Source organism: Mauremys reevesii, linkage group 10 (assembly GCF_016161935.1).
Source record: "Mauremys reevesii isolate NIE-2019 linkage group 10, ASM1616193v1, whole genome shotgun sequence".
Classification (NCBI taxonomy): domain Eukaryota; kingdom Metazoa; phylum Chordata; order Testudines; family Geoemydidae; genus Mauremys; species Mauremys reevesii.
Genome location: NC_052632.1, coordinates 69,823,846 through 69,844,594, shown reverse-complemented (window position 1 = coordinate 69,844,594; position 20,749 = coordinate 69,823,846). Strand labels below are relative to the sequence as shown.

The following is a 20,749-nucleotide window of genomic DNA, read 5'->3' as shown; positions in this document are numbered from 1 at the left end:
GGGGGGGAACTCGGCAAAATCCGGAAGCGCTCGGCAAAGTCCGGCCGCGGCTTTAAAGGAGCTGAGCGATCCCCGGCTCGCCCTGCGCCGCCGTTCGGTGGGCTGTGAGCGCGAGCAGCCTACGGGTGCCGGCGCCGCTGCCTAGTCCGCCCGTCCGTGCAGCCGCGGCGGGGGCCGCGATGTTGGCCGACAGCCTGGTGGAGGAGTTCGAGATCCGCGATGATGAGCCCTGGTACGATCAGCAGGACCTGCAGCAAGGTGAGCAGCCGGGCCGGGGCTCCGCGTGGAGGATGCCCGTCGGATGGGGGCTCGCCCCTCCGGGCGCAGGGGACTGGCTCCCGCTGAGCAAGGCGCTGAAGGAGCCTTCTCTGGCGGCGGCTGCTTCAGGGGATGGAGATGGGGGGCGGGGGAGGAAGGGCAGGTAAGTCCCGAGGGGGCTCCTATGCGGGGCGGGCAGGTAAGTCCCGAGGGGGGGCTCCCTATGAGAGCGGGGGGGCAGGTGAGTCCCGAGGGGGCTCCTATGAGAGCTGGGGGCAGGTGAGTCCCGAGGGGGCTCCTATGAGGGGAGGGGAGGTGAGTCCCGAGGGGGCTCCTATGAGAGCGGGGAGGTAAGTCCCGAGGGGGCTCCCTATGAGGGGCGGGCAGGTAAATCCCGAGGGGGGGCTCCCTATGAGAGCGGGGGGGGGAGGTGAGTCCCGAGGGGGGGCTCCCTATGAGAGCGGGGGGGGGGGAGGTGAGTCCCGAGGGGGGGCTCCCTATGAGAGCGGGGGGGGGGAGGTGAGTCCCGAGGGGGGGCTCCCTATGAGAGCGGGGGGGCAGGTAAGTCCCGAGGGGGAATGATGGGGGGAGAGAAGGGAAGCGTGGACCTGGGGAGGGATGGGACAAAAAGCGGCGGGGCGGGGTGTGAGCGCCTGGGCGGACAGGGCGGGAGGGGAGGAAGAGGACGAGGGAGGGTGCAGGGGACAGTTGGCCCCGAGAGGCTGGGGAGGGGGCTCTCTTGGAGAGGGAGGAAATGGGAGAGGGCTGGGGGCGCACAGGAGGAGGGAGAGGGCTCTTTTCTCTAACAATTGAAGCCGCAAGGCGTTTGCCATTGTGCAGCTTCTTAGGGGACCAGGGGTTTAACAGGAGGCTAACCAGGAATAGCAAAGTACTGTAAAATGCAGTGGTATCGTGACACCTTCGCAGTCACGGCTTCTGGGCCGTGTGTGACTGGGTAGGAATACGGACTTCTGCAAAAACAACCCGCTGCATTTAAAGAGCGGCTTGTGTACCTGGCTTAAGAACTGGTTCTTCCCTTAACTTTGTTCGCTTTTCAGGGGTTCGACTGTGCCACTCTGTGTAATGCTGTGCCTCTTACATAAAGCAGCTCGGTAAAGAGAGAGCTTTTGCTTTGGCTGCAGTGCTTGCTTAAAATAGAGTAGCTGTAAATAATACTTAGGGGTTTCCACACCCTGTCACCGCCTCCTGCCTACCTGTAATTAAAGGGCTTGCAATTGATTACATTGTAAATACTAGGATGAGTCCTTGTGGCACCTTGGAGACTAACCATTTTATTTGGGCATAAGCTTTCCTGGGCTATAACCCACTTCATCAGAAAGCTTATGCCCAAATAAATTGGTTAGTTTCTAAGGCACCACAAGGACGCCTTGTTTTTTTCTGAGACAGACTAACAGGGCTACACCTCTGAAACCTGTCACATTGTAAATACTGGAATATCTTTATTATGGCTAGATGGTCAGTTACTGCTCTCAGCTCCTCTTTACACACGTTTACAACTTACTGTGAACATTCATTGAATAATTCCAGTATAAATTTGCTTATCTTAATAAGTAAGTACCTCTTACAGTGCTTTTTCAGCAGTAGTTTGCTAAGTATTTTATAAAGCTGGTAAATAGGCACTGAGGCACAGTAGTGAACTGAATGTATGACATCAGTTTTCTTAACTTCTTGTAGGCATTAATTGGAATGAATGTAGAATAACTTTCTTTGGATTTAACAACTTACCGGTATTTTTAAAATCCTATGTACATTCTTAAATGGCCAGCTCAGAACTGGAAGATTGAGAGAAGTGGCTTCCTCAAAACTAGATTTAATTAAAACTTGATTTCTCTATGCTCTTCTTCATATAAACTCCTTGGAGTATGGACAGTCCTTTTGTTCTGTTTGTACAGTGCCGAGCACAGTGGGGTCCTGATCCATGATGGAGGCTGATAGATGCTATAAAGAATAAAAGTAGAAACCCCCCCCCCCACTGTTTTCATACTAACGTCAAGCAGCTAACAATAAAAATGCCATCTCTCTAAGGTCAGAATAAGTCTGGAATTTTGTATGTTTTGCCTGACTTTACTAACTGTTGAATAGCTATTTCTGAGTGCTCCATACTCAAAAACAATAGTTTTCTTAGATTGTAACTTAACATGATCACATAACCATAAATAGATTGCTATTGCCTAGAAAAACTAGTGAATGATCTAAAATTATTCTCTAATGATTTAGACCATTTTTCCAATTCATTGTAAAGCTGTCACTATTCAAAGCCAAACATAACTGCGTGAATCACCTAAGCTGCCTCATGAAGTGTACTGTGATTCACTTCTGCCTTATAATGGTGTTCCTTTGGTCTGATCTTAATGGAAAATAAGTGGATTAACCTTTTTTATTATTATGATTCCTTGTATCAAACTGTTATTTTGTGTTGTGCTTATAAGTTCCACCTCACAAGTTAGTGCATTTCAGTGATGGTTAAGGGATTCTCATATATCAAATAGACATATACAGATTCTCTCATTAGAAAATACCCTAAGTGTAAGTGATTATTAGCCTTGCCAAAAAAAGATAATAGTAAAAAAAAAAAATCACAAAGCAGGAGGTAAACTTCCTGTAAAGGGATTTTTTCCTCATACTGCTTTTTTAAAATGCTCTATTGTGTGCAATACTCTTAGGAAGTTTGAAAATATTTCCCATCTCTTTAAAATCTGGCAAATGTTGACTGTTTGTCTATTGAGTAGAACTGAAGCTAAATGATGAGGTTTTTTTATCTGCAAATTATTTTTATAGCACCTATTATGTCAAGAGATCTGTGCATTAGCATAATTAAAATTAGCACAGCTCTGGAAATAATATTGGATGCTGCTGTTGTGCTGAGAGAGATTTGGATGTTTTTGAGGATCCCTTAAAATTAACTAAAAACCCTGACTCCCTTAGCAGTTGAGTAGTTAAATTTTAACTCTAAGGATTTGAAAATCCCAAGTTCAAAGTAGGTCAAAGTTCAGATCAAAACTTTGATTGTGTTATGAACAATAAACTCCTGAAACTTCCACCTTTTAAAAACTGAGAATTTAATATCCAGTCAGACTTCTTGTTAAAGCATAATGTTGCTTGAAGTGAATTTTCATGTTTGAAATATTCAAGAATGGGGGTAGCAATTCCTTGCTTTCCTAGGACTGTATTTTGTTGCAGTGTATTGACTTTCTGAAAAGGCTCCTCTCATATAAGGAAAGTGATCATAATGCTGTTGTTCAAAAACTAGCAAAGGATTGAATAGATTACAATCTGAAATGAAGGGTACAATGTACATTCCACAGTGACAATTCTAAAGCTTGCTTAAAAGCAAGGATCTGATGGTAAACCAGGACTGCTTAGTAGTCTCTTCTGTTGTTGAAAATATCATTTTGCTGTACAAAGTCCTCTTATGTAGACTATTAAAACATTGGGCGGGGGGGAATTATAGTAACGGTGTCAGCATGGTTTGTACTCAAGTGTAATTAAGTGAGAAATGTTTAATGCAATAACAAGAACAACTTCTAAGTCTCACTTATGTGTGGAAATTCCAGACAAACAAACATGATGAGGGGCAGAGAGAGAGCTACCAAAATTTTACTTACATTATTTTACCTAGAGGAGTAACTCATAAAGTGGCTGAGTTTAATTTGCATTATTTAAGTAAGAATGGATGACTGTGGCTCACATTAACTTTAGCCTCATAGTGAAAAGTGACCTTCCCCACACATCTGTTGGGATTTCATTAACACATTGGCATAAATCTACAGTACCTGAGATCACAGTTAAGAAATTGAGTGCAGAGGGACAGCAGCTATATTGTACTGAACCTTTTAAAGACAGAATTTACATTGCTTTGTTTCCTTATTCATCTGGACATCTAAGTCCTATAGCTGATTACTTACTTTTCTTGGTTATGCACACACTTAATTAACTTACTTGGCTGAGTAGTCATTTCACTGGCCAAACGCCCCTGGACATCAGCATACTTAGTCTGCAGGATCAGTTGAGTAAATTAAAAAAGCTAATACTCCTTAACACATATGCTAATAGGACTGATTATTTTCCCCCCAAAAGACATTATACACCAGTAGCTCCCATTGATTTCACTGGGGTTTATGGGTGCTCAACCTTGCTGAAAATTGTTTCATTAGAAAGTAGATCTTTTCTGCAATGCTTAAAAATACACTGGAGTTTTAGTACAGACCAAAATCTCTCACTTCTTTGCCTGTTTTTAAACAATGGGGTTTGTTTGTTTGGGTTTTTTTACACACATTTTCTTGGGCTTTTCTGCCTATCATGAGAGAGCCAACAGATTCTCTGCGATGAATGGTGAATATTTCCTACAAGAAAATGTCAATGTTTCTGTGAATCTTGTGTCAAACTAACAGAGAACATTTAAATCTGCAGCATATACTTAGGTGCTCCATATAGACAGGAATACTTGCATATCACTTTATATGTTTGAAGTGCTGGGTAAATAATAACAATATGTATTGACATTCATGCATATGTAACTTCATGTTTATATGCATAGTTTAATTTCTTCTAATTGCACTTCTAGATACACTTTTTATAAAGTATGCTTAGAGCCATAACACAAATCCAGGAGACAAGCCCAGATCCACAAAGATATTTAGGCTCCTAACTGCCACTGAAATTAATGAAAGTTAGGAGCTAAATACCTTTGCGGATCTGGGACAAAATGTTTAACTTTGGGTGTTCTGAGTAATTCTAAGAGTTATACACATTCTTTGTTTAACAATCTTATTCTGTGCCTTATTTAAAGCATAGAGCCTTATGTAATGACAAAGTAAAAGTGGAACACTGCATTATTTGAGGTAACAGAAAAAGTTGCTACAAATTGTTGAATGGCTTTAATGATTACATGGCTGCTGGTTACCCAAGGCTAGTGTGTTGTGTTGGTTTAGAATTTGTAAAATAGGATTATATTTGTATAACATTATATGGAGGATTATAGACTCACTGAAGTTAGACTGCAGGAGTTACGCCGAAGAGAGAAATGTGGAAAAATAAATGGGGCTATTTCTGACTGACAGTTTAAACTTTATCTGCCTCTGGTTAATTGAAATGAAAGTTTACACTTTCTGCCTCTGTAGATTGCAAGGAAACATCAAGCAAAATGTCTTAAGTAAAGTTGGTAAGGATTGGGAGATTTGTAGACAGCCCAGAAAATGAAGCTGTAGCTGGGTTTGCACTTCTTAACAAATGGACTCATGATCAAAATTATTCTTTCAACGCCTATGAGCTTAGAAGAGATGAAAGTTCTCCCTTTATTATGACCATTTTATAAAAAGTGCAGGGATATGCCCAGTACATGGCCTATGTATTTTGTGCATTCTAGAACGTACACACTTTGTATTCATAAACAAAATTAACTTAATATTGGCTTATTTTACCTTTGGATGTGGTAGAAGGGACTTCTGTTTGCTGGGTAATGAGCCTTTTAGTTTGAGATTAGCTGTAATCCGAAAAATGACATAAGGAGCTTGATACAAGATTGCATTGATGTCACTATAGAATGACATACCAACCTTTAATTGCTGAACTATTTAGCAGTATATCACCAGAGAACAACTTTATTTCTGTTTTCTTATGTACATCAATTAATGCCTTGTTTATTTCCCCACTATTCAATTAAATTGTATGGTGTATTTTGATGTATACAATATACATAAACTTGCTGGAGTATCAGAATCCCAGTACAATGTTTGGATGCCATGTTCTCTGGCACTGCTTTTCTACAACTAGCCATTAACTTGCAAGATATGGGACTAACCACTACTATAGTACGGTGGAGTCTTGGGCCCTTGTATACAGTAGGAAAAAAGTTTAGCTTGTATGCATTAAACTTCTAAACATGGGCGTGTTAGTGTGTATTTAATACATTTTCCCCCCTACTGTGGATATGGCCTCTGACTTGCTGCTGTTAGTAGTCACTGGGTGTGGGGTTTAAATGTACTTGCTCTTACTGGTGCAGATCTTGCCCTACTCTTTCAGAGAATCATAGACTATCAGGGTTGGAAAGGACCTCAGGAGGTCATCTAGTCCAACCCCCTGCTCAAAGCCTTGATCAGTGGCCTTTGTTTTAAGAATCAGATTGCAAGGAATATTTTTTCTTTGCTATTCTCAAAGTAGGAAATAACACCTTTGAGAACAACTTTGTTACAAATAACGAATATATAATTAATGGATTATTTGATCTGCTAAAGCACTTTAATATCTCTCCGAACACCCTGTTGGAAGATTTCAAGTTTCTGTGGATTTTTTGTTTGGGAAGTTCTTTGGCTTATGCATCAGAATGTAATGATAATTTGTATACGCTGTCTAAGTGAAGGCTGCCCAAATAAATTTTTAACAGGATTTTATTCTATTACAGCAACTGGATAGAGATAAGCTATCAAACTAAAATTAAACAAGATAAAAACAAGGGCATTTGAACTTCCAACCTAAAGAAATATTGGGAGTTCATATTCCAACCTATTATCTGTACCACTCATATATTATACAGGCTTTTAAATCTTGGCGGAAAGAATTCTAAATTCTCCTTGGCTTGTCCTTCCTTGTATTCTGGCACTCTGCCATTTATGATGATAGTTCCATATATCTAAAACCTAACAAGATTGTATTGCCAGCTTACATGTGTACAACAATCTGGTCATGGTCCAAGTGATGGAAAATTACAAACTTTGTATAAGGAATTGCAATGTAACTATTGGATTCTGCACTTCTTTTATATGAAATATAATGACATGTTTAGGGGGGTTACTACTCTAGCACTAACCTAGATTATTGATCTCCATTGTCACACTGTGAGATGCATGCAACGTAAGGACTAATAACGTGCTACTTATTGCATATCATTCTTTCATAAACTTGGAATTTACTAATCCAGGCTATAGTTAAAGGAGGGCATCCAAGTTTAGATGTAGTCTCTGTATATGTGGATTCCTCATTCTTTAAAAACAAAACAATATTCATAGGAACTCCGGAGGTTGCTGAGGAGGATTAGGCTGAGTTTCAAATATCTTTAAGAGAACAAATAGCATTTAGAATCCCTTTGAGAAAAGGAAACTAACCATTGTCTGGTGCTGTTTATAAGTCGAGAGACACACAATACATATCTGAGCACATTATCTAACTTCCTATTTCATCAGAAAAAGTGTTTGTTTGAAAATCTTCAGCTGATTGTCTAATGGTGCTGCATGGGCTGGGTTGCCTTTTGGGGTCGTTGGAGGAGCAAGAGGACATCAAATATTGTTCCAGGCCTGGCCTAACCAGTACTTAACAGGCCTTCTTGCTTTTTACTCCCCTCTCAGAATGGGTTTAGCGGTTAGCTAACTGAGGGATCTAGGGTAAGAGCCACTTTGCGGTGAACTACTGGGACTCGTGTGTTTATGCTGCTCTCTGCCTACCATGTCAGGAGCATCATTCCCATTCATCCTCATCTGCATGGGGACAACATGAATGGGCAGATGTAGATGGGGAATGACAGAAGGCAAAGAGTGATCAGGTGAGGAAAGTAAAACTAATGTGGTGGAGAGGAGACTAAAAAGGATGATGGAGTGAATGAGGGGGGAAAATGGAGAATTAGCTTCAATCCAAAAGAAGTTGTATTGTAGCATAATAGCTTGTACTTGGACACAGTTATAACTACCGTAACTCTGAGAATTTAATTGAAATAACATAGTAATGGTCAGATTGCACAAACTGGGTCTTAAATTTTACAGGCAGATTATTTATTTATTTAGATCTGCATCTTGCTGCTGAACTTGGGAAGACATTATTGGATCGTAACACAGAACTGGAGGAATCTTTGCAGCAAATGTATGCAACCAATCAAGAGCAACTACAAGAGATAGAGGTAAATTTTAAGGCGTATGGGTGAGTTCTATTGCAGAGTTTGATAATCTTGTAGTGTGGACATTGAAATCATTTGGATACCATGAAACTTGATTTTGATGTGGTATTATGACTCCTTCAAAACTTCATCTTCCAAGAAAACACTCTGAATGCCTCTTGCAGTTAATTTTAGTCTGATTCTAAAATTTCTAAAGCTTGATAACATGCATAGACACACAGTTTCCTCTCCTTGTAGAATCTTTGTATCTTCACTAAATTTAATTTCTATAACTATAATGACAAGTACCCATTGTGTTTGTATAAACTAGCTGTTTCAGAAACTGATACTGTTTAAAACAAGGGTTTCTCTATATAAATACATGATGTAGGTGGATTACTTTTCTGAACAAATCCAGAAAATACATGTAGAAGAAATCTCTGTAGGTTTTTTAAAAGCCTGCATTATTTGAAATAGTATGCCTAGCTGTTTCCACAAATACCTTCATACACACAAAAATTGTAAGTTTAACAAATGTTATCATGCTGTATGCAAAAGGCTACACAATAGAGAGCAGTGATATTTTTGCATGCTGTATATTTAATATTTTAGTATTAAAGTCAATTGCAAATAACATTCTATTTACAGTGTTTTCAGCATTTCAATCATCCATTGATATTAAATTTTAAACTTTTCAATTAATGAAATTAACTGTGAAATGAACTGACTGGTACTTAAGAAGAATTTACATAACTGAATAGTCCACATGATGCAAGTACTATTAAAACAGTAATCAATTTAAAGTAAAGTGTATATATCTGCCTACAATTTAGAGAATGTTGAAATGATCTTTCAGTACAATAATGGCAATCACTACAGCTTTAATCCAACACTTGTATTAGGTTGCATATAAAATGCTGTGTTGGTGGTAACATGGCATTTTAAATTCTAGGATGTTTGCAGGTGTCTCATGTTGTATGAATTTTCTTAAAAGAACAACCAAACAGCTAATAGGTGCACAGTATAGACAAAAAGTGCCCTCTTCTAAGGATACCTTTGTATTGCTGATTTTTGACATACCTCACACAGCTTACTTGACTTTTTTTCCTCATTAAATCATGGTAGATCTAGTCTCTATATCGAGCTCATTCTGTAATATAGAGGACATCAATAAAGCAAAACAATGCTGGAGTTAACGCTACCAATCACAAACAAACCCAATCTATCTGCATTTATTTATGCAGAGCCCTTGAAATGTCTCCCGAGTCTAAATGGTTCAGAAATAAGATTGATCCTTATGGTCTGAAGTATGTAAACTCTTAGAGCAACTACACAAACTATTAGGTCTCCCACTCTGATGTACATTAAGGTGCAAGGAAGGACAATGAAAACGATGGGTGGGGGGAGGCATGGAACAGCTTCTATATGAGGAGAGATTAAAAAGAATGGAACTCCTTATTTTAGAAAAGAGATGACTAAGGGGGGATATGATAGAGGTCTATACAATCATGAATGGTATGGAGAAAGAGAAAGTTTTATGGTGTTTACCCCGTCACATAACACAAGGACTAGCGCAGTAGTTCTCAAACTTATTTGATCACGCTTCCCTTTCTTCGTGTATGTCGGAGTTTATGCCCTCTTCTCCCGCACTGTTCCCCAGCCACACAAGTACATATATCCATATATGCAGCAGCGGTGCTTCACTTGAATCATTTTTTACTTTTGTTTTTCACGTGTTTTTTTTTTTCCTGCTGCATGAATGAGCCAATGATCCATTGTAATAAGAGCAAAAGCAAAACTGATTGTAGTCCATGCTTATAAATAAATGTGCACGCTGCATCGTAGCAAACAGATTAACATGCAGATGGCAACGACTTTGTATAATGCTAAGCAAGTTTAACATATCTGTCAAAATGCACAGTGCCATCTAGAATCAAATGCACAGTGCTATCTGATATGTCTGGAGGAATCAGCTTTGCTAGTTACTCATTGCTGTGGGTAAAACATGTGCAGTAAGTTTTTTTCTCTTTTTTCCTGCCAGAAGATTCTCAACTCCCTCCCGAATACATTCCACGCCTCCCAGTTTGAGAACCTCTGAACTAGGGGGAATTACCCAATTAAATTAATAGGCAGCAAGTTTAAAAACAAACAAAAGGAGTACTTCTGCACAATCAACACACAATCAACCTGTGGCAACAAGTATCGCTGGGTTAAAAAAATAATTAGACCTATCCTCCATGAAATTATCTGTCAGAGGCTACTAGCCAAGATGCTCAGGGATGCAATCCCAGGCTCCAGGTGTCCCTAAACCTCCAGCTGCCAGAAGCTGGGGGATGGATCACTTGAAATTGCCCAGTTGTGTTCATTTCTTCTGAAGCATATGGCACTGGCCACCATCAGAGACAATTCTGGTGGACCATTGGTCTGACCCAGTATATGGCCATTCTTATGTCCACCACCTTGTAAAGCACTCATTTTAGGAAGAGAGGGCAAGGAAAGGCTATAATCTTGCAAAAAAAAAAAAAAAACTGAAAAAATCTGTCCTGCACACGTTACTTGAGAGTAGCTATCTAAAGAGACTTGTTGCGTCTGCTTTATTTGTGCATATTTCTTGAGAGCTTATTTAAAAAAAAAAATACTGATTTAACCTGATCTTTATTACAGTCAGTTAGGGTTGTGCATAATACAACTTGTGTATGTTTCATTTCAAAAGACAACTTCCTTGTCTTCGCTGCATAGGAAAGGCTAAGGGAATTGAAACATGTAGAACTGTTCATAATCTTATTTTGAAGGTTAAAACTAAAGTTTTAAACACTTGACTTCATTAGGTATTTAGTCTCTGATAATTATATCTGACCTTTGCACTGACACGTATGCTAGTAACTAATCATGATGGATGTAATAAATGGTGCAATAGTAGATTAAAACCAATGCCAGAAAAACCAACCAAGACTGTTCATGAATCTTGGCATCTCTTGTAAATCTAAATGTGGGGCGTTACAGCTCTCCTTTTCATAATGATCCAGTGGAGTGTAAGCCTGCTTGGCAGTGTATCACTTACAGCTACATATTAAGTTTTCCTATTTCCCTTGCAATTGATGTAAATGCTAGTGTGAATTTCTGAAATATCAGGAAAGCCAGTACAAACTTTGTTGTTTGCATTTGGGGTTTCTGCTCTCATCTCCTGCATGATATTTTCAAGTTACGCTGACATCAGGCATGCAAGGTGAGATGAAGTGTAGTTCCTTGAGAAAGGGAGTAATCTACTCTTTCTTTCCCATGTTCCTTTTTGTTCCATTCCACCTAAAGTATAGCCTGTCAGCATAGGCTACCGTTCAGTGGGTTCTTTATTACGCATTAAAGCACCTACATTCAGAACTTTAATCTTCATATTTATATGCTCAGTCACCTTTCCCTGTTGAAGAAACCATGAATGTTTTCAATTTATTTGAGACTAGCAGACAGGGAAAGTTAATCTGAAATGGGTCACACTGAGATTCTGTTGGTTAATCCACATGCTATTCTTGTGTGAATCCTGTGTCACGTGCCTGTGGGTTGCAAAAAGATCTAACCAACAGCTATCCGATTGATCTTTTAGTAGTTTGTTTGTAGCAGTGCATAGCCTAGATTAACTTGTAATCGCTACTTAAATTACCTAAAATGTAAAACCATCAACCTTCTAATGCAGTAAAAGGCTAAGTAGAATATTAGAAGCTTTGATTACATAATTAGTAGGTCACTTACAAGAGTAATTGCTCCTAATCTAGAAATCTTTCAGACAACTTCATGTGGATGATTTTGAACATTTAGCATCCAACTGTGTAAAACGTAGTTAAATTTAGAACCTAATACTTCAAGAAATATTCTATGTTCAACTTCTTTAGGACAAACTAGTTCATGATAATGTGAACTTGATTTTAAACTTATTCTAAAGATCATGGAGCAAATAACTAAGCAATCAATTTGCAAACACCTAGAAAATAAGGTGATAAGTAACATTCAACATGGATTTGGCAAGAACAAATCACGTCAAACCAACTTAATGACTTTTTTTGACAGTGTAACAAGCCTGGTAGATAGGGTATATCTTGACTTTAGTAAGGCTTTTGATACCGTGCTGCATGACCTTCTCATAAACAAATTAGGCAAATACAACCTAGATGGAGCTACTTTAAGGTGGGAGCACCTCACTGGTTGGAAAACTGGTCCAGAGAGTAGTTATCAGTGGTTCACAGTCAAACTGGAAGGGCATATCAAGTGTGGTCTTACAAGGATCAGTTCTGAGTCTGGTTCTGTTCAATATGGCATAGAGAGTACACTTACAATCTTTGTGGATGATACCAAGCAGAAAAGGTTGCAAGTGCTTTGGAGGACAGGATTAAAATTCAAAATGATCTGGAGAAATGGTCTGAAGTAAATAAGATGAAATTGAATAAGAACAAATGCAAAGTACTCCACTTAGGAAGGAACAATCAGTTGCACATATACAAAATGGGAAATGACTGCCTAGGATGGAGTACTGTGGAAACGGATGTGGGGGTCATAATGGATCACAAGCTAAATGAGTCCGTGTAGCACTGTTGCAAAAAAAGCAAACATCATTCTGGCATGTATTAGCCAGAGTGATGTAAGCAAGACAGAAGAAGTAATTCTTCCACTCTGCTCTGTGCTGATTAGGCCTTAACTGGAGTATTGTGTCCGGTTCTGGGTGCCACATTTCAGGAACGATGTGGACAAATTGGAGAAAGTCCAGAAAAGAGCAACAAAAACGATTAAAGGTCTAGAAAACATGACCTATGAGGGAAGATTGAAAAAATTGGGTTTGTTTAGTCTGGAGAAGAAGATTGAGACAGGACATAACACTTTTCAAGTACATAAAAGGTTGTTACAAGGAGGGAGAATTTTTTTTTGGTAAGTCTCTGAGAATAGGACAAGAAGCAGTGGGCTTAAATTGCAGCAAGGAAAAGAGACAGCTAAGGGGAGATATGATTGAGGTCTATAAAATCATGACTGGTGTAGAGAAAGTAGATAAGGAAGTGTTGTTTACTACTACTCATAACACAAGAACTAGGGTTCACCAAATGAAATTAATAGGCAGCAGGTTTAAAACAAATAAAAGGAAGTATTTCTTCACACAATGCACAGTCAACCTGTTGAACTCTAAAGAGCATTCAGGAATTAAAGAGCGTGTATGAGACTGTTGCAGTTTTGAAAACAAGTATAACAATATACGTGTGTGCATCTTGGTTAACTCTTCTTTGCCAGAGGATATTGTGATGTCCAAGACCATAACAGGGTTAAAAAAAGAATTACCGGTAGATAAATTAATTGAGGATAGGTCCATCAATGGCTATTAGCCAGGATGGGCAGGAATGGTGTCCCTAGCCTCTGTTTGCAGGAAGCTGGGAATGAGCGACAGGAGATGGATCACTTGATTACCTGTTCTGGTCATTCCCTCTTGGGCACTTGGCACTGGCCACTGTTAGAAGACAGGATACTGGGCTAGATGGACCTTTGGTCTGACCCAGTAGGGCCATTCTTATGTAAGGGCAGTTTTGGTTGGACATTAGGAAAAACTTCCTGTTGGGTAGTTAAGAACTGGAAAAAATTGCCTAGGGAGGTTGTGGAATCTCCATCACTGGAGATTTTTAAGAGCAGGTTAGGCAAACACCTGTCAGGGATGGTCTAGATAATACTTAGTCCTGCTGTGAGCGCAGGGGATTGAACTAGATGACCTCCTGAGGTCCCTTCCAGACCTACAAGTCTGTGGTATTTCTGGTCCAGGAATGACTTAGTGCATATTTGTATGCAGGATACCTGGAACTTTGAAGTATTTGTGTGTAGTAAAATCCATATAGACATGTTCAGCTGTGGGAAAGCCTAAGGTCTTTCTAACACCAAGGGATTTAAAGATGGTTTATTACTCTTGCGTAGGAAATCTTTATCCTAGGCTTTCTAAAAGCAGTTTCACCACTACAAAATAAACAACCTGCTAAGTTTCTTGAATAAAGAGGATTACAGTGAGAACATTTCATACAGAATTAAAAAAGCAGGAGACCTTTGACTGGGATTATATAAACTAGAATGCCCCTTGTGGGTAATTAAAGTTTGTTCTAATTTGTACTTCCTGATAAATAGTAACCCAAATATCAGTTTACAGTTTTAAGCCTAAACTAAAATCCTTAAACTTAGGGCAGCTTCACATACTGAGAAATGTATTCTGATTTGATTGGGTTTGTCCATGCAAAGTACAACCCCAGTGTTGCAGCTGGTAAATTGCATAATTACAAACTGGAAGTTGTAATTTAAATCATCCCTATTCTAATTTAAGGAAACTGCATGTGGCATGGTGTCTTGCTATTTACTCTGAGATTTAAAAGTGCTAGTGGGCTCCAGTTTGTGGAAAACATTTCCAGAGCTGTTTAAGGGTAAAAAGTCTTTCCACAGTTCTGCAATCAAAACTAACGTACATTGTATTATTCTTGACATTTATGGGAAACTGAAAATCCTGATTTAAGAATTTAAAGTTAAAATTTCCATTAAGTAGGATTAAACATTTTTAGCAGTGTAAAGATGGTAACTACAAATTATCTTATAGTACCTTACAAAGCAAGTGGAGCTCTTACGTCAGATGAACGATCAGCATGCAAAGGTTTATGAACAGCTGGATGTTACAGCAAGAGAACTGGAAGATGCTAATCAAAAACTAGTTGCGGATAGTAGAGTGTCACAACAAAAGATATTAAGGTAACTAAAGTTTTGTAGAGCAACTTTTTTTTATATTGAGGAATTGGAATGGAATACTAGTCTGACTGCACTAGTTTATGCATTTTTGGGTGGCTGGTTATCCAGTTGTCTAATCACTGGGCTTTTGGGTTGAGTATGTGGTTTTGTCTGTCACTGGTAACTGTGGAGCAGTTTCCAGAGGAAGAAACACAAAACCGAGTGGATTGTGACTGAGCTCATGCTATTGGTCATGCCCTTGCCTTAACATGACTGGCTTTAACAGCTTTATATGTTCATGAACTTCAGCTTGACAGAGACTATTGAAAGTCTGCAAACCCATATAGATGACCTTCAGAGACAAGTGGAGGAACTGAAGAAATCTGGACGAGGCCATATGAACCATGAGAGATCTGAGCAGCCACGATCAGTGCATAGCTTCTCATGTTTGAAGGAGCTGTATGACCTTCGCAAGTAAGACGCTAACTCAGTTATGTAATTTTATTGTGCAAGCAGATTTTTTTAAAATCTTTCATCCATTTGTTTGCAGCAGAGCAGAGAAATCAGATGTGCATTTCTAGAAAATCGGTCAGTGTCACTCCAGACAAATGAGTTAAGACCAAAGCAGTCTTCACAAGCCTACTTTTTCCAGCTTGTCTCATCATGTAATCATACAGAGAATGTTAGTGTAAACACTTTGTAGCCTTCCCTACTCCCTCTGCTACTTTTTCTGACAGTTCCCTAGAATACTACCTCTGGGATTTCCTTCTGTTTTCTTCCTTATTCCCAAAGCAGAATAGTTGTCAACAGACATGGAATAAGACTAATTCGGAACAAATAATCATGCAACATTGATAAAACAAACATTGCACAGAAACTTAACATTTGAAGGGGCTGATTTTAGACCAGCAGAAGTCAAAGCTCAGAATTAAGAGGCGCAATTGAATCTTAAAACTTGATCTGGTAGGCCTAGTTACTGTAATATATTGTATGTCATGGTATGGGATAAAACTGAAATTTAGCCTTGGCCTCTTAACTTCTATACTCTGAGTTACCTAGGCTACTAATATGGATAACTTAAGAACAGAATAACGAGTCAAGAGCTGATACAAAGAACCATACTGTATGTACCATAGTGCACAGTAAAACTGTCTTTTCAGTTATATGCACTTATAAAATCTGCTATCCAGAGCTCAATACTGTAATTCCTAATTTGTTTAAAAATGATGATCTACATTATGTTCAATAAATTGAATGCATGTTTTTAAAATACAAGCATGACAAACTTAAATTTTTAAGCTTTAATATTGACACTTCTATAGTGCGTACTCAAGAGGTGATTTTTTAGAATTAGAATTACAAAACATGCTTGTATGAAACTTTTGTCAGATTTGACAGTGGATTTTATAACCATTCTGGGCATTCATTAAGGATCATAGTGGAAATGCTGAGACTTTTAAACTGCAGGGTATGGATATCTTATAGTTTGCAGATCCATTTCATTATGAGAATTGTACAAGTTAAATGGGGAAAATGTATTGGATTATCATGCAGTTGATCTTCTCCCAGTACTAGGAATGTCCTGTAGAAAACTATATCTTGTGGCCTCAAAGAAATACTCTAGAAAATCTCGAATTCTGGTTAGAGGTCTGCATGTACAGTAGGTTTTATATCTACAACTTGTTATTGCAATTAAGCAGCTGCCATATCACCTGAACTGGGAACCATGTATCACTGGGTACTGAATTTACTAAAGCCCTGTAGAAAAGCATTCTCTTTGATTATTGAGGCATTGTAACTTTATACAAATAGATACCTTAATGACCAACCTGGTTCTGTTTGGAAACCAGTTTTTTTCAACTGTGAGTTTAAATTCAATCTCTGTATTATCCAGAAGAGGCAGCCTAAAAGTCATAGGAAATCTAAGCTTTGACACTTTTTGTTTCTGCAGGTATTTTGTTTACGATCATATTTTTGCAGAAAAAATTACTTCAATGGATAGTCAGCTGAGTCCCATAGAAGAAGAAAACGAGAACTTAAAAAAGGCTTTGACTGTATTACAAGCCCAACTTAATCTGGAAAAGGAGAAAAGAGTGACGATGGAAGAGGAATATCAACTTATGGTAAAGGAGAACTGTGACCTTGAACAGAGGCTGGTTGATAAAGAATTATACCGGGCTCGGGCAGAAGAGCTTGAATTAGAAGTGGCTGAAATGCGGCAGATGTTTCAGTCTGAAAACACATTTGTCAACAGCATGGAGAATCTAGTTCCAGAATCATTTTTTATTTCATTTAAAGAGTCTTTAGAAAGGGAAATTAGTCAAAGCCCTTTAGAGGATGCATCCTTGACTGTCCCCCAGCTTGATAAAAAGGCCCTAAAAAGAAGTAGCAGTGAGACCTTCCTAAACAGTGCTGCAGGAGGAGACCTTCTAAAGGGCCATGAAGAAACCTGTATTAGAAGAGCTGAAGCTGTGAAGCAGCGGGGCATCTCCTTGCTTAATGAAGTGGACGCTCAGTATAATGCTCTGAAGGTTAAGTATGAGGAACTTCTGAAGAAGTGTCACATGGACGAAGATTCTTTGAAACATAAGGCTGTACAAACATCAAAACAGTATTCTAAAGACTCTAGTGTGGGGAACATCCAGTCTGACCGTTCAGCTACTGATCAAGAGTATGGAAATGTTGAACTAACTAGCTCACCCACAAATACTATACCTGAATATAAAGCTCTCTTTAAGGAAATTTTTAGTTGTATCAGAAAAACAAAGCAAGAAATAGATGAACATAGAACAAAATATAAGCGTTTCTCTTCTCAGCCCTAACACTTGTTCGCATTAACTATGCTGATGACCCGTTTTCCCACTGAAAAGTTCTGTATTAGTCCAGAAGGGACACATTAAGGGTCCCTCTGGCATTTGTACGTATCTTGCTGTCACATGTGTATTCCCTTCAACTTGAATGTATGTTCACTTTACTTGTAAATATGTATATGGTCAACCCATTAGTCAGTTGTATTCTCTGTGCACGCAATGACTCCTACCACACAGTAAAAGTTATTGTTCAGTGGTAGTTGTTGGCAAAATAGTAGAAAGTAGAAAATTTGGCTTAATTTTTGCATACTAAGTTTGTCCTCTCCACGGCAGCAATTGACAATCTAGCTCACTATACCCAGTGTGCCACAGAAGCTGTAGACCTAAGGAGAAATTATTGTATTATACTTTTTCCACTGTGGGAAATTTGGAGTAAATTTTTTCCTTACTCACAAACCGAAAAGGTTTTGTTCAGTCTTAGCCTTGTGGCTATTTTTGTGTACTAAAATCCACCTGTGGGAAACCTCTGCTTCAGACTGAAATTAGTAGTCAGTCTAAATGGATGTGCCCTGGCAAAGATGAGCAGAAACTGGCACAGCAGCCTGTATTAGGCTTACTTTAAGCCGGCACCAAGTTTTCATATGCACTAAACTCTTTTCGCTTTGCATAAATGTCTTTATATTAAAAATGGATTAGGTGTAAAGGTATGAATATTTGAGATAGTTCAATGTTTAGGGCACTCTGTTTAGGCAAGATACTGTGAACTATGTATATTGTCACTGATCTACTGTTCCTTAGTGGTACTCCTAAAAGTGCATTTTTGTCATGTGATAAGATGGAATGTTACAATTCGTGGTAGCTTTGCCGTGGAGGAATGGCTTCCTTTAGTCTATAAAGCCCCCTACTCCAAGTGTTTTAAAGGAGACCGGACAAGTAAATTTATCAGATGGTGGTGTTCATCACTTTACACCCTTTTGAGTTCAAGTTTGTGTAGACCTATTTAGTATCAGCAGTAAAAACAAAACAAAAACCACCCCAAAACACCTCTTTAAGAACCAGATTACAACATGTAAGAGATGGGGCCAAGATATAATTAAACCCTCTTTGCTCCTTCCTCCTCTTTCCATCTCTCCTTCCCAATAAAATAAAGATTGCAGGACCAACTTCAGCTAATGTAAATGCAGAATATACAGGACCACTACCAAATGAGAGGAGGAAAGGCAGAAGAATAGTAAAGGCTGAGAAACCAAGAAGGAATGGAAGCCAGATAACCAGCACTAGAAGGTGATCAGATAACTTTACAAGAGTAGCAATGTAGCTTAAACTCTTTGAAGTGTTGTGTTCAATGTTTGCTATGGATAAACATCTGTCTACTTGAGTTGCCTAGATAAATCAAACTGTTGGCACATGATGTTAAAAGAAACTTTACAGCTGTAGTTAAGTTGCTGCTGCTATTATAAATTCTTGTCTGCCTCATGTACAATGTAAGTTAGTCTCCAGTTATTTTATACTTGTCCTTCAGTAAGACAGAATTCAGTTGTACAGGTTAGACACTTACACTGTAAGCAGTTGTGTACTAAAATAAATATTTAAACAAAATTCTAAATTATGAACACCGAAAGGCAAATAAATCCCTGCAGCTAAAGTTACTGGGTGTGTGCTACTAATTTTGTCCAAATGTGTGAAACTACCACTAATGCAAAGAAGGAGTTCTTAAAGTAAGCGTGGATGGCATCTTCATTTATATACAGATTCACCTCCCACTCCCAGCAGGCATTTCACAGACTTGCTGGCCTATACCACCCTTGCTTAGATGAAAAAACTAATTAGGGAAATAAATTAAAGACATAAGGGGGGAGGGTGGGACAGACTAATCTCTCCTTTTCCTCTCCCCTGTTCCAGTCCCCTCTAGGTGAGAGAGTTGCTTCCCTGTACCTGTTCGTCTGGCACCAGCTCCCTTTATAAACTTGCATGTTGCTTGGCTTCCCTGTACCCTTAGGGATGGCTGTCTGTTTCTCTGCTCATAATGTAGCAAGGGCATCCAATGCAGGCAGCAATGTTGGCACCTTGTTCCCCACTTTCAGTCTGGAGGACTCTAGAAGCAGATGGAACCTGTTGCCATGAGTGGTGAACCACTCATTTGTGTTACTGTAGTGCCTGGGAATAGGAACCCTACTCAGATCAGGCCTCTACTGGGCTAGGTGCGTATAAATGGAACAAAGAAAAGCCGTAGCCCAAAGAGTTCATAGCCTAGGTTTTAGGCTATGTCTACACTACTGTGGTAAGTTGACCTATGCTACGCAACTCCAGCTATGTGAATAACGTAGCTGGAGTCGATGTACCTCAGGTCAAGTTACCATGTCACCTTACCTTACCCTTACCTTACTCTTCTTGTCTGGGTAGAGTACAGGGGTTGACTGGAGAGTGATCTGCTGTCGATTTGGTGGGTCTACACTAGACCTGCTAAATCAACCTCTGGTGCAGCAATTTCAGAGCATCGATCCTGGCAGTAGTGTAGACATAACGTAAGACCGACAACAACTGGATTGAGACAGTATAAGGAAACAAATGGGGCACGAGTGGTCAGTATGATATGTAGTGGAATCAGTAGCCAGCCATTATGCGGTCTATAGGCATCACAGAAGGGAGGGTTTTGAGAGGATAAGTCTTGCAGACATGTACAGGGAAGCTCCTCCCAACTGAGGGGCAACATTGGCAAAAGCACAAAAGGAGCTTGTTTGAAAATTTAACAACTGGGTGATGGAAGCACAGGCTGAGCTAGGGATGGGAGTAATTTCAATACTGAATAAAAAGTGTTAGGCAGGTTGAGAAGGAGGAAAAAGGCCATGACCAGCATTCCTGCCACTTCAGCCTCATTTTGTACTGTACGTGCTTAGTAACTTCAGGATCTGATTTGTCAATCATGTCTGTCAGTCAATAGCTGGGCAACTACTAGGAGCAATCAAATGGCTCAGGGTTTAATAAAGAGTTTGATATACACCAGGTGTTTGCTGTCTGCAGTCCTCCCTTTTCTAAGCCAGTTATCAGACATGGCTATAACCTTTCATATATACAC

At 39.4% G+C, this 20,749-nt stretch overlaps 1 protein-coding gene across 1 annotated transcript; it reads left to right on the top strand.

The window, feature by feature from the left end:
- The first annotated feature begins 26 nt into the window (after window positions 1–26).
- Window positions 27–19,038, top strand: CDR2 (cerebellar degeneration related protein 2). Its single transcript, XM_039491080.1, has 5 exons — window positions 27–258; window positions 8,052–8,164; window positions 14,739–14,887; window positions 15,173–15,337; window positions 16,815–19,038. Exons 1-5 carry the CDS (start codon window positions 180–182, stop codon window positions 17,683–17,685), a joined length of 1,377 nt encoding a protein of 458 aa, XP_039347014.1. The 5' UTR covers window positions 27–179; the 3' UTR covers window positions 17,686–19,038.
- Window positions 19,039–20,749: the final 1,711 nt, after the last annotated feature.